The sequence below is a fragment of the Chiloscyllium plagiosum genome, unplaced genomic scaffold (assembly GCF_037043375.1).
Source record: "Chiloscyllium plagiosum isolate Xiang-an unplaced genomic scaffold, Cpla_swu_hap1 HiC_scaffold_8, whole genome shotgun sequence".
Taxonomy (NCBI): domain Eukaryota; kingdom Metazoa; phylum Chordata; class Chondrichthyes; order Orectolobiformes; family Hemiscylliidae; genus Chiloscyllium; species Chiloscyllium plagiosum.
In genome coordinates this window covers 59882507-59899624 of record NW_028270146.1, presented here as the reverse complement: position 1 = coordinate 59899624, position 17118 = coordinate 59882507, and the positions used below count along the sequence as shown (strand labels likewise).

Sequence of the window (17118 nt, the reverse complement as noted above, 5' to 3'; positions counted from 1 at the left end):
GATTAAACAGGCAATGAGAGTAAGAGACAGAGAATACAGATCTAAGAGTAAATCAGCAGCAAAGACACGAGGTTACAAAAATAATAAAAGGGCAAGGCTCAAGGCACTGTATTTGATTCAAAACAGATGAACTGTAGTACAAATAGAGATAAATAAGTAATGGCAATAAGTGAGACATGGCCGCAGGACGACTTCAGTTGGGATCTGAATATCGACGGGTATGTGACATTTAGGAAACAAAGGAAGCTCGGAAAGGATGAAGGAGCAACTCTGTTAATCAAAGATGATGTTAGCACAATAGAGAGGGAGGACCTAAATTCAGGAAATTAGGATAAAGAAGCAGTCAAGGTAGAGATAAGGAATGATCAAGGAAAGAGGTAACTTGTGGGACCTGTGTACAAGCCCCCTAACAGTAACCGTATGTTGGACAGGGTATCAAGGAAGAAATAATAGGAGCTCCTCAGAAAGGTACAATAATTATCATGGGGGTTTTAAGCTACACATAGACTAGAAAAGTCAGGTTGGAAAAGGTAATCCAGATGGAGGAACTCATGTTTCTGTGGCACTTGAATAAGTTCAAAGTTATCAGGCAGAGCCAATATGGTTTTGTCAGAGGGAAATCATGTTTAACTATTTATTTGAGCTCCTTGAATAAGAAACTTGAGATGTAGATAAAGGTAACCAATGGATGTATTGTACTGAGATTTCCAGAAGATCCTGAGGGGATGTGACTGTGTGGATGTTGAAAGAATGTTTTCATCTGTGGGGTATACCACTTGTTATATCTTACCAATCCATAAAAAAGGGGTCTTTAAAAAATACCCCAGTCATGTTGAATGTTTTCTGGACCATTTCTTAGACCAGCATTTCACGGCACAAACTAGACAGCAGGATATACTGGACCTGGTTTAGACTAACAAGGTAGGATTAATTACATACCCTCTTGTGAAAGCACCCCAGTCACATTTTACATACAGTTTAAGGGAGTCGATAGTAGTCATGATTTGGAGATGCCGGTGTTGGACTGGGGTGTACAAAGTTAAAAATCACACAACACCAGGTTATAGTCCAACAGGTTTAATTGGAAGCACACTAGCTTACAGAGCGATGCTCCTTCATCAGGTGATAGTGGCGGGCTCAATCCTAACACAGAATTTATAGCAAAAATTTACAGTGTGATGTAACTGAAATTATACATTGAAAAATTGATTGTCTGTTAAGCCTTTCATCTGTTAGAATACAGTGATAGTTTCACTTCTTTCATGTGTAAATCACAAAACCTTTTTTTTAAAGTTGCATTCTCGGGTTAGCTGTTAACAATGGTGATAGCTAGACAATATGTTGAAGGTGTTGGCCCCCTGTGTTCTCTGTCTATGCCCTGATGTTTAGATTGATTCTAATCTAAGAAGTGAGATAACGGAGTTTTACATAAATTCATGCAGTTTTTGAGCTCAGAGTTCTACATGAATGCATGCAGTTTTTGAGCAAAGTACAATGTAACCCTGAAAGTACAAATTCACCCCACAAAATATATGTGTGCATGTGGGTCTATGTCTGTCTGTGTGTGTGTGTCTGTCTGGGTGGGGGCTGTGAGTGTGAGAAAGTGTATGTGAGTGTGTAGTGAGTGCAGAGTGTCTTAAGTCTGTGAGGGGGTGCATGTGGGAGTGTGTGTCTGTAAGGGTGTGTGGGGGTTTCTGTGTGTGCATCATTGTGTATGCGTGCATAGGAGTGCCTGTGTGTGTGTGAGTGTGTGTGTTTGTGTAGGAGTATCTGTGTGTGTGTATAGTGCAATGGTGTCACCTGTAATGTGACATGAACCCAAGGTCCCGGTTGAGGTCCTCCCTATGGTACCGAACTTAGCTATCAGCCTCTGCTCAGCCACTTTTCTCTGCTGCCTGTTCCGAAGTCCACCTTGGAGGATGGTCACCCAAAGGTCGGAGGCTGAATGTCCTGGACAACTGAAGTGTTCCCCAACTGGGAGGGAACCCTCCTGTCTGTTGATTGTTGTGCGGTGCCCATTCATCCATTGTCGTAGCCTTTGCTCGGTTTCCCCAATGTACCATGCCTCCTGGCACCTCCAAGTATTAACAAACAGCAAAATTCACAACTCATCTTGTCAGAAACTGTGTGGGATAGATCACAGCACAGGAAAAGGTAAGTGCATAATTAGGGTGGCACGGTGGCTCAGTGGTTAGCACTGCAGCCTCACAGCGCCAGGAACCCAGGTTTAATTCCAGCTTTGGACGACTGTCTGTGTGGAGTTTGCACATTCTCCCCGTGTCTGTGTGGGTTTCCTCTCACCGTCCAAAGATGTGCAGGTCAGGTGAATTGCCCATATTGTTAAGTGCATTTGTTACAGGAAAATGGGTCTGGGTGGGTTACTCTTCAAAGGGTCAGTGTGGACTTGTTGGGCCAAAGGGCCTGTTTCCACACTGCAGGGAATCTAATAATTTTAAGTGTAGCCTTGCTGTAAAACTACAATAGTGAGTACAGTGGGTTCTTTCTTGATTATGTTTCATTGAGATCGATCTCTTGATTAAATTATAAAAATATAAGCCATAAATTTTAAGTTAGCCAGGAGCAGTGTTTTTTAGAGCAATAAGACAGTGCTATTTTCTAGTCTGTAGAGCAAAAATAGCCTTTTATAGAGTGATATGTGCTTCTTGTCAGATGTGGGAGTTTAGAGAGAGTCTAGGTGTTACTGAGGATTACATCTGCACTAAATGTCTTTGGTTGCAAATCCTATCACATTGAATGGAACAGTTGGAGCGACAGTTAGAGACAATGAGGAATTTACAAGAGCAAGGGGTGTGATGGTTGGCAATTATAGAAAGGGAGAAAAGCCACAGATAGAGTCAGATATGTGGGTTAACTCCAGGAAAGGTAGGAGAGGTAGGCAGGTAGTGCAGAAGTCTTCTGTATCTTTCCCCATTTCAAACAAGTATGCTGATTTGGAAAATGTGGAGTATGATGGACTCTTAGGGAAATGTAGCATGAACAGTCAAGTTTCTGGTATCAAGACTGGCTCGAATGTATTGAGGGGAATGTCAGGTTCCAAGTGATCGATTGTGTTAGGGGACTTTCAAGTCAGAGGCACAGACAGACATTTCTGCGGCCAGCAGTGAAAAATCAGAATGGTGTGTTGCTTCCCTGGTGCCAGGATCAAGGATGTCTCAGAGAGGGTGCAGAATATTCTCAAAGGGGAGAGGGGCCAGCAGGAGGTCATTGTACAAATTGGAATCAATGACATAGGAAAGGAAAAGGATGAGATTCTGAAGGGAGAATTTAGAAAGTTAGGCAGGAATTTAAAAAGGAGGTCCTCGAGAGTAGTAATATCTGGATTATTCCCGATGCTACGAGCTACTGAGGACAGGAATAGGAGGATAGAGCAGATGAATGCATAGCTGAGGAGCTGGTGCATGGGAGAAGGATTCACATTTTTGGATCATTGGAATTTCTTCTGGGGTAGAAGTGACCTTACAAGAAGGATGGATTGCAATTGGATTGGAAGGGGACTAATATATTGGCAAGGAGATTTGCTCGAACTGCTCAGGAGGATTTAAACAAGTCAGACTGTGGGTGGGGGTGGTGGGACCTACGGAGATAGTGAGGAAACAGATCAATCTGAGACAAGTACTGTTGAGAAAAGAAGCGAGTCAAGCAGTTGGTACAGGCAGGGACAAAGCAGAGCACAAGGTCAGACTGATAAACTGCATTTACTTCAATGCAAGAGGCCTAACAGGGAAGGCAGATGAATGCAGGTATGGTGAGGAAAATGGGACTGGGATATCATAGCAATTACAGAAACGTGGTTTAGGGATGGACTGGCAGCTTAACGTTCCAGGATACAAATGCTACAGGAAGGACAGAAAGGGAGGCAAGAGAGGAGGGGGAATGGCGTTTTTAATAAGGGATAGTGTTACAGCTGTACTTAGAGAGGATACTCCTGGAAATACATCCAGGAAGTTACTTGGGTGGAACTGAGAAATATTATTGGTATTGTATTATAGACCCCCCAAAGAGTTAGCAGGAAATTGAGAAACAAATTTGTGGGGAGATTTCAGTTATTAGTAAAAATAATAGGGTGCTTCTGGTAGGTGATTTTAACTTTCCAAATATTGACTGGGACTGCCATAGTGTTAAGGGTTTAGATAGAGAGGAATTTTTTAAGTGTATACAAGGAAATGTTCTGACTCAGTATTTGGATGTACCTCGTAGAGAAGGTGCAAAACCTGACCTACTCTTGGGAAATAAGACAGGACAGGTGACTGAGATGTCAGTGGGGGAGCACTTTGGGGAAATAGTGATGGAAAAAGGATAGACTGAATCTAAATTGGAGGAAAGCTAATTTTGATGGTTATTAGGCAAGAACTTTCAATACTGATTGGGGGCAGATGTTCACAGGTAAAGGGACGGCTGGAAAATGGGAAGCCTTCAGAAATGAGATAACGAGAGTCCAGAGACAGTATATTTCTATTTGGGTGAAAGGCAAGGCTGGAAGCTGTAGGGAATGCGGGATGACTAGAGAAATTGAGGTTTTGGTTAAGAAACAGAAGGAAGCATTTGTCTAGTATAGACAGCAGAGATCAAGTGAATCTTTAGAAGATTATAAAGGCAGTAGGAGTATACTCAAGAGGGAAATGAGATACCTTTGGCAAATCGGGTTAAGGAGAATTCTGGACCCATTGCTGAGATATTTGTATCACTGATAATCACAGGTGAGGTGCTGGAAGACTGGAGGTTGGCTAACGTGGTGCCACTATTTAAGAAAGGTGGTTAAGGACAAGCCAGGGAACAATAGCCTGACGTCGGTGGTGGGCAAGTTGTTGGAGGGAATCTTGACGGACAGGATTTACATGTATTTGAAAAGGCAAGAACTGATTAGGGATAGTCAGCATGGCTCTGTGCATGGGAAATCATGTCTCAGGAACTTGATTGAGTTTTCTTTGAAGAAACAAAGATAATTGATGAGGGCAAAGTGGTGGACGTGATCTATATGGACTTCGGTAAGACGTTTGACAAGGTTCCCTATGGGAGACTGGTTAGCAAGGTTAGATCTCATGGAATACAGGGAGAACTAACCATTTGGATACAGAACTGGATCAAAGTTAGAAAGGTGATAGTGGAAGGTTGCTTTTCAGACTGGAGGCCTGTGACCAGTGGAGTGCCACAAGGATCGTTGCTAGGTCCACTACTTTTCATCTTTTATATAAATAGTTTGGATGTGAACATAGGAGGTGTAGTTAGTAAGTTTGCAGATGACACCAAAATTGGAGATGTAGTGGACAGCAAAGAAGGTTACCCCAGATTACAATGGGATCTTGATCAGATGGGCCAATGGGCAGATGGATTTTAATTTAGATAAATGTGAGATGCTGCATTTTGGAAAAGCAAATTAGAGCAGGACCTATACATGTAATGGTAAGGTCCTGGGGAATGTTGCTGAACAAGTAGACCTTTGATTGCAGGTTCACAGCCCCTTGAAGGTAGAGTCACAGGTAGATAGGATAGTGAAGATGATGTTTGGTATGCTTTCCTTTTATTGGTCAGAGTATTGTGTACAGGATGTTAGTTAGGCAACTTTTGGAATATTGCATGCACTTCTGGTATCAGAAAAGATTTACAGGGATATTGCCAGGGTTGGAGGATTTGAGCTGTAGGGAAAGGCTTAACAGGCTGGGGCTGTTTTCCATGGAGTGTCAGAGGCTGAGGGGTGACCTTGTAGAGGTTTATAAAATCATGAGGGGCATGAATAGGGTAAAGAGACAAAGTCTTTTCCCTGGGGTGGGGGAGTCCAGAACTAGAGGGCATACGTTGAGGGTGAGAGGGGAAAGATATAAAAGAGACCTAAGGGGCAACATTTTCTCGCAGAGGGTGGTGCGTGTATGGAATGAGCTGCCGGAGGAAGTGGTGGAGGCTGGTACAAATGCCACATTTAAAAGGCACCTGGATGGGTATATGAATAGGAAGGGTTTAGAGGGATATGGGCCAAATGCTGGCAAATGGGACTAGATTAGTTTGGAATATCTGATCGGCATGGACGTGTTGGACCAAAGGGTCTGTTTCCGTGCTGTACATCTCTGTGACTCTAAGTGCAAAGAAAACAAGACACAAACATGACACAACTTTAGTGGACAGAATGTAAAAAAAAAGTGCAGAACAGATGTAATGTAGTCAGTTTCTGAAGTCATTGAATCCAATATCAAGGCCTCGAAGCTGCAAAGTGCTCATGTGAGAAATGAAGTGTTGTTCCTCGAGCTTGCATTGTGTTTCATTGGAACATTGCAGCTGGCCCAGGACAGAAATGTAAGCATGAGGGTAAAATGGTTTATTAAAATGGTTACCAACTGTGAGGTTGGAGCTATTGTTATATGCAACAATGCCCTCTGTTCTTTCATCCAGATTGTTAATGCAAGACTTAATTGGTTGTGGTCCCAACAGTGACTCCTGTATAACCCCACTAGTTACCATCCTGAAAAAGACTCCTTTATCTCCATTCTCTTCCTTCTGCAAGTCAGCCAATCCTCTTTCTATGCCAGTATCTTGACCCTAACACCAAGGAGTCTTATTTTATTTAGCAACCTCCTGTGCAGCACCTTGTCAAAGGCTTCTGGAAATCCAAACAGATCACATCCACAAGCTCTTCTCTAACTAACTTGCTTATTACCTCCTTAAAGAATACTCACAAATTTGTCAGGCATGACATTCATTTCATGAAGCTGTGCTGACTCAGCCCTATTTTACCATGCATTTCCAAGTTCTCTACAATCTCATTCTTAAATAATTGGCTGTAAAAGCTCATCAACAACAAAAGTTAGGATAACTGAACTATAATTTCCTGGACTCACCCCACACGGACTCCGGACCACCTTTAAACCAGCAGAGTTCGGACCCGAACAGGACAAACAGTACAGACTACAGATTCAAAAACACCAGCAACGGTTCTCCATCAAGATCCTCCGCTCCACGCTCGCAGCAATGCGCCGGTACCTAACCTCTCTACAGTCTGCCCTGCCTCAGCTGAGGGCCACACTCTCTCAGAATTGCAAAGGACCCACTCTGTACTACATCCTCAGGAGAATTCATACTCTCAACAAACAGTATTTCAATTCCATCTCAAACATCAAAAACTGTAAGTACAACAAACTTTTATCTACCCAGCTCCATAACCAGCGCTCCTTGAACATTCCAGAAGATTCCCCTGGCCTCGGAAACGCCATTAGCCATGCGGCTGATGCAGCTACCACCCCCACGCTGATTGATGATGTCACTTCTGCCCCCATCATGGCCACTCCCACAGCCACTTCTGGCCCTCACATCATCGCCGATGCCACACCCTCAGTGACTTCCGCCACCCCTACTGCCGTGTCTGCCACCACTTCCGCCCCCACCAGCGCCACTCACCTGCATTCTGCTGACACGCCCCCCACAGACCCCACTGTCACTATCCCCACCCCCCAGAACCCTGAGGGGAACACTACCCCTGCTCATGACTCTACCCCCATTCCCCCCACCATCACACCCACTCCAGGTACTGGCTCCGACCCCACTCCCAGCTCTACACCCACACCAGCTCCCAGCTCCCAGCCCTGCCGAGTTTTCACCATCCCCCCAGACCTCCCCCTTACTGAGGACGAACGATCAGTCCTCAGCAAAGGACTCACCTTCGTCCCCGTCCGTCCACGCATCAATGAATTTAATACACGCCGTGACATCGAACAATTCTTCCGTCGCCTCCGCCTCCGAGCTTACTTTCACAATCAGGACTCCCGCCCACCTTCTGAGGACCCCTTCGCCCACCTCCAACACACTGCATCCACCTGGACACCCCGCGCTGGCCTATTACCTGCCCTCGACCTCTTCATTTCCAACTGCCGCCGGGACATTAACCGCCTCAACCTGTCGACCCCCCTCCCCCACTCCAACCTCTCACCCTCACAACGCGCAGCCCTCCAATCCCTCTGCTCCAATCCTGACCTCACCATCAAGCCAGCGGACAAAGGGGGCGCAGTGGTAGTCTGGCGCACTGACCTCTACATCGCTGAAGCCAAACGCCAACTCGAGGACACCTCTTCCTACCGCCCCCTTGACCATGACCCCACCCCCCATCACCAAACCATCATCTCCCAGACCATACAGAACCTCATCACCTCAGGAGATCTCCCACCCACAGCTTCCAACCTCATAGTCCGGGAACCCCGCACTGCCCGGTTCTACCTCCTTCCCAAGATCCACAAGCCTGACCACCCTGGCCGACCCATTGTCTCAGCATGCTCCTGCCCCACTGAACTCATCTCTACCTACCTCGACACTGTCCTATCCCCCCTAGTCCAGGAACTCCCCACATACGTTCGAGACACCACCCACGCCCTCCACCTCCTCCAAGACTTCCGTTTCCCCGGCCCCCAACACCTCATCTTCACCATGGATATCCAATCCCTCTACACCTCCATCCGCCATGACCAGGGCCTCCAAGCCCTCCGTTTTTTCCTCTCCAGACGTTCCCAACAGTACCCCTCCACCGACACTCTCATTTGTTTGGCCGAACTGGTCCTCACCCTTAACAATTTCTCCTTTGAATCCTCCCACTTCCTCCAGACCAAAGGGGTAGCCATGGGCACACGTATGGGCCCCAGCTATGCCTGTCTCTTTGTTGGCTACGTAGAGCAGTTGATCTTCCGTAATTACACCGGCACCACTCCCCACCTCTTCCTCCGCTACATTGATGACTGCATTGGCGCCACCTCGTGCTCCCGCGAGGAGGTTGAGCAATTCATCAACTTCACCAACACATTCCACCCTGACCTTAAATTTACCTGGACCATCTCTGACACCTCCCTCCCCTTCCTGGACCTCTCCATCTCCATCAGTGACGACCGACTTGACACTGACATCTTCTACAAACCCACCGACTCCCACAGCTACCTGGATTACACCTCTTCCCACCCTACCTCTTGCAAAAATGCCATCCCGTATTCCCAATTCCTCCGCCTCCGCCGTATCTGCTCCCAGGAGGAGCGGTTCCACCATAGAACACACCAGATGGCCTCCTTCTTTAGAGACCGCAATTTCCCTTCCCACGTGGTTAAAGATGCCCTCCAACGCATCTCATCCACATCCCGCACCTCCGCCCTCAGACCCAACCCCTCCAACCGCAACAAGGACAGAACGCCCCTGGTGCTCACCTTCCACCCTACCAACCTTCGCATAAACCAAATCATCCGCCGACATTTCCGCCACCTCCAAAAAGACCCCACCACCAGGGATATATTTCCCTCCCCACCCCTCTCCGCCTTCCGCAAAGACCGTTCCCTCCGTGACTACCTGGTCAGGTCCACGCCCCCCTACGAACCACCCTCCCATCCTGGCACTTTCCCCTGCCACCGCAGGAACTGTAAAACCTGCACCCACACCTCCTCCCTCACCTCCATCCAAGGCCCCAAAGGAGCTTTCCACATCCATCAAAGTTTTACCTGCACATCCACTAATATCATCTATTGTATCCGTTGCTCCCGATGCGGTCTCCTCTACATTGGGGAGACTGGACGCCTCCTAGCAGAGCGCTTTAGGGAACATCTCCGAGACACCCGCACCAATCAACCACATCGCCCAGTGGCTCAACATTTCAACTCCCCCTCCCACTCTGCCGAGGATATGGAGGTGCTGGGCCTCCTCCACCGCCGCTCCCTCACCACCAGACGCCTGGAGGAAGAACGCCTCATCTTCCGCCTCGGAACACTTCAACCCCAGGGCATCAATGTGGATTTTAACAGTTTCCTCATTTCCCCTTCCCCCACCTCATCCTAGCTTCTAACCTCCAGAAACTCGATCCCCTGACCTGTCCGGACTTGTCCGACCTGCCCAGCTCCTTTTCCACCTATCCACTCCACCCTCTCCTCCCTGACCTATCACCTTCATCTCCTTCCCCACTGACCTATTGTACTCTATGCCACTCTCTCCCACCCCCACCCTCCTCTAGCTTATCTCTCCATGCTTCAGGCTCTCTGCCTTTATTCCTGATGAAGGGCTTTTGCCCGAAACGTCGATTTTGCCTGTCCTCGGATGCTGCCTGAATTGCTGTGCTCTTCCAGCACCACTGATCCAGAATATAATTTCCTGGCTTCTGCCTCCCTCGCATCTTAATCAGGGGCATTGCTCTGCCATTTTCAAATCCTCTGGAACCCTCATCCAGGTGATTTATTCACCTTCAGACCTTTCGGTGTCTCCAGTGCCTTTTCCATAGTTTTGGCTATTATACTCAGCCCTGCCTCCTGACTCTCTTAAAGTTCTGGTATGCTGCTGGTGTTGCCCACTTTGAAAACTGATGTGAAGTATCTATTCAGTTCCTCTACCACTTATTTGTTCCCCATTGCTACTTCTTCAGCCTCATTTTCCCACAGTCCAATGTCACCTCTCTCTTACCTTGATATATCTCAATAAAAAAAAGTCGCAGAAAGTTTTTTTATATCAGCTAGCTCACGCTCATTTTATTTTCTCCCGCTCTATTGCTTTTGTCAGTTCTCCTCTGTTGATTTTTAAAGGCTTCCTTTCACCACATCGTATGCATTTTCTTTATTTTTATCCGTGACTTCCTTTGTCAGCCATGATTGCCTCTTCCTCCCGTTAGTATGCTTCTTCTTCCTTGAGATAAATTTATGCTGTGCCTCCTGAATTATGGCCAGAAACGCCTACCTTTGCTGCTCCACCATCATCCCCCTCCAATCAGCTCTGGCTAGCTCCTCACTCATGTCTTTGCAGCTATCTTTACTCAATTGTAATACTATTACACCTGATTCCAGCTTCTCCCTCTCAAACTGCAAGGTGAATTCTATCATTTTATGCCAGTTAGGGGTTCCTTCACCTCAAGATCCATGATCAAGACTGCCTCATCAGAAACAGAGACCTGGGCATTTACATGCACAGATCATTGAAGGTGACAGGATAGGTAGAGAGAGCACTTAATAAGACATGCAGTGTTCTATTTTATTGACAGAGGCAAAGAATACAAAAGCAAGGAGGAAATTTGACCTTGTGCAAGACACTTGTCAGACTTCAGCTGCAGTATTGTGTAATTAAATGAATACAATGTAAAGTGAACATCCAAAGAGTAAGCACCCAGGCCCATTCCCCTGAACACTACGGGCAATTTAGTTTGGCCAATTCACCTAACCTGCACATCTTTGGACTGTGGGAAGAAACTAGAGCACCCAGAGGAAACCCACGCAGGCAAGGGGTGAATGTTCAAACTCCACACAGTCATCCCAAGGCTGGAATTGAACCTGAGTTCCTGGCACTGTGAGGCAGCAGTGCTAACCACTGAGCCACCATGCCACCCAGGAATGAGAAACTTCAGTTATGAAGGTAGATTGAAGAAGTTGGGAGTGTTCTCCTTGGAGAGAAGACAGCTGACAGGAAACTCAGTGGAACTTTTCAAAATTGCAAGCACCTGGATGAAGTAGATAGTGAGAAGCTGTTTCGGTTTGTAAAAGGAACAAGAATGAGAGGGCATAGATTTAAAGTGATATGTGAAATAAGCAAGGACAATTTCTGAAAAAAAACTTACTTACACAGCGAGTAATTAGGGTTGAGGCAAATTTAATTGAGGCATTCAAGAGGACATTGGATAGAAATAGTGTGCAAGCTTGTTTGAAGAGGCTTGAAAGGCCAAATGGTCTCAATCTACACCATAACAGTTCTGTGACTGAGTCTGGAATTTGTACAACTGTATTTGCTCCTTTTTATTAGTTTATGTACCTAAACCTAACAACTACTTTCAGTTGTATAGCCCATTTAGTATCGAAGGTCACTGCACTTGAGGAAACCGACACCCAAAGTTTGTATGTAATAAGAAAACCTGTTTAAACCTTGTTTCATGGGGTAGGGGTGTAAACAACAGCTAAGGTTGTGAGCTATCTGATTCAGCCTAAAACAGTGACATGGTGGCAGAAGTGTAGCGTCGGTATCAAGGGGTCAAAGATGAAGGCTTTTGCCTTCCCATTTAATTCCAAGAATACAGATGAGCCGTAACTTTGAACAGCAAAGCAACATAAAAATGTGGATTCTGACTCCAAGCAAGCTTTGAATTTGCCAATCATCATCATATAGTTGTGGAACCAGAGCGGATATTCTGGGGGTTCTGGAAATGAATGGAGGAGTTAGAATGAGAAGCCACTGCTGGAGTTAGTTTGGGGAACAACTGGAACCAAACAAAACCTGTAACAAAATGAGGAACCAAACCGTAGAGCTGGATATAGGAGGAAAAACTTTGGAGAAGGAGAGTAGAATGTGCCTGTTGAAGACTGTATGGATCAAGAAATATGAAGAGGGTCTATCAGTATTAGAACATGTAATTCCACCTCCAAAATTTTAAGGAAGGATGTGCACGAGTTTCAGCATGTTGATGGTTTAAGTTCTTCATATTTTGTCTGTTATGTAAATTGTTATTTAATATTGTTAAGAAATAAATATAAGACATTATTCATATACCTTCTGAAATATATACTTTTCCTTGTACATGCCATATAAATTATATTTTTTCTTTCCAATGAAGTCAAATGATACAATGGTTAGTTAAACCAAATCATTTCCACAATGATTGAACTGAATATGTTTTCATAAATTCATATCACCATCCAATTTTCCAAAACAGCAGGTCCCGTATTTCATGTGCATCACGAAGGGGTGTGCTCAGTTAATGGACAATACCACTCTGTCAAGATTGGGAAAAGGTGCATCATGTAGAAGATGTCACAAAATGTGACAAAAAAAATTCAAAGCATGTTTCTTAAAACTTGGCCTTTATTAAACTCTGGACTGAGCTCCATTTTATTTTCACATTACGATACACCAGCTTTGCAAGTGGAAGAGAGAAACAAAAAGTTTGCTTTGCTTTTAGAAAGTTAAGCCATTGTCAAATTATTCTCTTCCATTACAAGTATGGAAGAAAAAAATCCATTGTAATAACTACTACAATTTCACGCTGTCAAGAAATATAAAAAAAATCTCAAACATAAAAAGAATGGACATTGATTTGTTAGCAGTTCTATGGAATACTATTACAATCCACCTCAGGCCCACTGCTGTTCTGAACCACAGTATCATAATATACAAACATTCTAAAGCATTCACACTATTACTCTACAGTATATTAAACATTGGGAAGGGACACCAATTCCTTACAATGTACAGTACAAGTATGATAAAAATTGATAAAATAATCACATCTGTACACAATATATGTGCAAACCGTATCCTTTAAATACATGGTTCTGGAAGAGTTGAAATATATACAAAGTATGCAATGGAGTCACCATGGCTGTACCCAATGAATTGAACATTTTACACAGCCACCTAATGGTAACCATAATTCCTTGTAGTTTTGTTGTTGTGCTATGTAGTTTTTAATTGTATGTTTGGATTGTAGAGAATTTGGCATAGTTTCAAAGGTTGGACCAACCAGCTTTGTTTACAGGGCAAAAAAAGACACTTTTTTTACCATTAGGCAGTGTGACCATAAAGCTAGACAACTGAACCCTACAGGATACGTAATTCAGGACAGGCGACCCTGCTTTTGAAATGATTGAAATCGTAATTCAAGGTTTGTAACATCTTGTAAATTAGAGCCAACAAACCTGGAAAACTGAACCAAGTCTGAAAATATCTTTCTTTCTTGTTTTAAAAATACATAAAAAATACAAGTATTATGTCCATTGCCTTGTCTGAATAAATATACTTCACAAGTTGCAAGATAATACAATTTTTTTATTTTACACAAAATTCTCAGGTCTAGAAATTTTTGTTAAATAACTTCATTGCTGTGATATATTTGAAACTTTTTTGTAATAAAATAAAAACTCTGCAATTACATATAAAAAGAGACAAAATAGTCTTGCTACAGAAATTAGTCTACTGAAAACCAGCTTCTCCAATGACTGTAAACAGTACAAAATTTAAATAAGAAATCTCATTTGCATAACTTGTGTGCTCAAAATCCAACAGCAAAATAGCGGAAGACATTTTTCATTAGTTTCAGTTTACAATACACTAAATTTCCTGTAACAATCTATTTTGTCCCATTTCCAAATTACACAAAATAGGGCACTCTGCTCACCGTGTACTTTGGCAGTTCAACATATCTAATGCTCCCACAACTAAGACTGAATTGGAACTAATCCAACATATGAACTGAGCTGACTGGGCTCGTACTTTGCATTAACCGTTCCATTACCAACAAAGCTTTCTTCTGACGTAATATTGTTCTGCATGTCTTCCGGAAAAATTGATCACATTCATTTTATTAATTCACTGAGGTTTCCACAAAGTGCTTTGTCATGTAATAGAGTGGACAGTAGTCATCAGTGAAGTATGTCACATCTCCAAATTACATTCAACTCTGAAACTTGCAGTGCGAAAGGCACTGGAAGTTAACCAGGTGGATAGGAAACATTTTCTTGAATTCCACCGGTAATGCACAAGTCCAATCAGCTGAGTGCTTCCTATGCTAATGGTTCCAAGGCTTTTAGCATTTGTGTCATGGCAGCAACTGCTGTGGAAAGAGATAGTGATGGTTGGAGGGGTGCTTCATCACCTGCACTCTACTGCCACACTATTCTGGGCTGGTGAAGACGACGTTGGACTCATTCCGGTTTCTGAAGAAGCAGAGGAAATGCCTGGAGCTGCAGATATAACTATTGGATAAAAGATCATATGAATTAGCAAATAGATCTGAATATTATATAATCAACTCTGTTTATAATGACATCGTAAATGGTCCTAAAATCTCAGAAGATTTATAATAGATAGTATGGTTCATTGAACTTTAATATGCCGACCCCACAAGATGAGTGCCCAATTCAGATTATGACATCAAAAGACAAGTCAACAGAAAATCAGGTGCTTCCCACAAATAAGGCTGGGAAAAAAAATCTTAAAACCTGGCAAGTCACCAAGTTTTCTTTGGCTGGTTTGCCAGCAAGAAAAGTTAGAATCTGGGGAGTCCATCATCTTCTTAGGGAAGAGCACATTAAACAGTGAATAAATGAGTAAGAAACTTAATTTAAAGAGCTTTTCGTTTAAACATTATGAAAAATAACACACTGAAGAATTATTAAATAAAAACACTCTGACTGATATTATTTTGATGAATTTCACATTGAAATTGATATCATAGTGTTCAATCACAATTACTCTACAGTAAATATAAATGATAACAAAATGTCTGGGTCTCAATTGAGAAACACAATGGTATCCGATCAATTTGAGGAAAAACAGAAGAATTTAAGATTCTGTTTAAGATTTTTTTGTTTTTAAGTTAATCTCTCATTGCAAGATTTAGAAATAGTTTGATATGGGTGATCACTGGTTGGGATGTAGAAGGTTACCAGGAATAACATGAACATTGTAATTGAAATGCAACAAGTGGAACTGTCCAGGCTCAACATTTCGGCATAAACACTCATGATTTTGTTGAAGGAGCAGAAGATTGCACATCCAAGTTTACAGATGGCACTAAAATTGCCAGGAATTGTACGTTGTACAGTAGCAAGTAAGTTATAAAGGAACATTATGGATGAAATAGAGATAAAATTACATCAGATGGAATTTAAGTCCCAGGTCAAGAGTCAATAAATCAGAATATTTTCTTTACAGTAAAAGACCAAGAAGAAAGGAATTTAAATAAAGACCCAATAGAATTGTGGATGCTGTAAATCAGAAACAAGAACAGAAGTTGCTGGAAAAGCCCAGCAGGTCAGGCAGCATCTGTGAAGAGAAACCAAAGTTAATGGTTCTGGTCTGGTCACCCTTCCTTAATTCTGGTTTTGTTTGTGAAAGTGATAAATGTTTGTGAGTTCAATCCTTTAAGAATTAGTACACACGTACAAACAATACCAAAAACTCACTAGCAATGTTGACCTTTATCTCAAAAGCAGCTGGAATATAAAGGGGAGGAAGTGATACTTCTGACATAGAGAGCTTTGTTGTGATCCCATCTCATACAGTTTATTAAGGTTTGGTCCCTCATCAAGAAAGGATATACTGGCCTTTTTGCAAATATTCAGCAAAATGATACTGGTTTAAAATGATTAGATTTTATCTCAAGGTTGCAAAAACCTAGCTTAGATGACTATACAGGTTAGAAAATTGAGAGGCAACATAATTTGAGTTTTTAAAATGGCAAAATATTCAGTAGTCTGGATACAGAGAATTCATTAGCGAGTTTTGAGAAGATTTGTAGCTCAGGTTGAGGTTCTGGATGTAGGTTTGCTTGCTGAGCTGGAAGGTTCGTTTTCAGACGTTTTGTAAGCATACTAGGTAACATCAGTGAGCCTCCGGATGAAGCGCTAATGGCATGGCCCGCTTTCTAGCTTAGATTTCCTTGGGTTGGGTGACGTCATGTCCCGTGGTGACGACATTTCCGGTTCTGTTTCTCAGGGGGTAGTAAATGGGATCCAAGTCAATGCGTTTGCTGATAGAATAACATGCTTTTAGGAACTCTCGTGCGTGTCTCTGTTTGGCTTGTCCTAGGATGGATGTGTTGTCTCAGTCGAAGTGGTGTCCTTCCTCATCTGTCTGTAAGGAGACTAGTGAGAGTGGGTCATGTCTTTTTGTGGCTAGTTGACATTTATATATCCTGGTGGCGAGTTTTCTGCCTATTTCTCCAATGTAACAAACACATCTGTATGTATCCTTACATAGGGATGAGGACGGACACCACTTCGACTGGGACAACACATCCATTTTGGGACAAGCTAAACAGAGACACGCATGAGAATTCCTAGAAGCACGGTATTCCAACCGGAACTCTTTCAACAAACACTTTGACTTTGATCCCATCTACCACCTCCTGAGAAAAAGAACAGAAATAACATCACCATAGGACATGATATCACCACAGGAAATTATGTCACCAACCCAAGGAAATCTAAACACATAAATAGAAAGCGGGCCATGCCACCAGTGCTTCATCCAGAGGCTCACTGATGATGTTACCTTGTATGGTGACAAAATGTCCAGCTCAGCAAGGAAACCTACATCCAGGGAATTCATTCTCTCTGATGGAGAATAATAAACAAGGAAGCACAATTTTGAAATCAGAACTGGACCAATTAAAAGTAAAAT

The 17118-nt window shown here is 43.3% G+C and overlaps 1 protein-coding gene across 4 annotated transcripts in view; it reads right to left on the bottom strand.

The window, feature by feature from the left end:
• Positions 1-12762: 12762 nt before the first annotated feature.
• The window catches only part of arid4a (AT-rich interaction domain 4A), a 156589-nt gene continuing 152233 nt past the window's right edge, over positions 12763-17118 (bottom strand). For all 4 annotated transcript variants that reach the window (XM_087989894.1, XM_043697756.2, XM_087989895.1 and 1 more), the window contains one exon: positions 12763-14687. In XM_087989894.1, the coding sequence (XP_087846020.1) occupies positions 14584-14687 (104 nt within the window). In that variant the 3' untranslated portion in view covers positions 12763-14583. The remainder of the gene's footprint in view (positions 14688-17118) is intronic.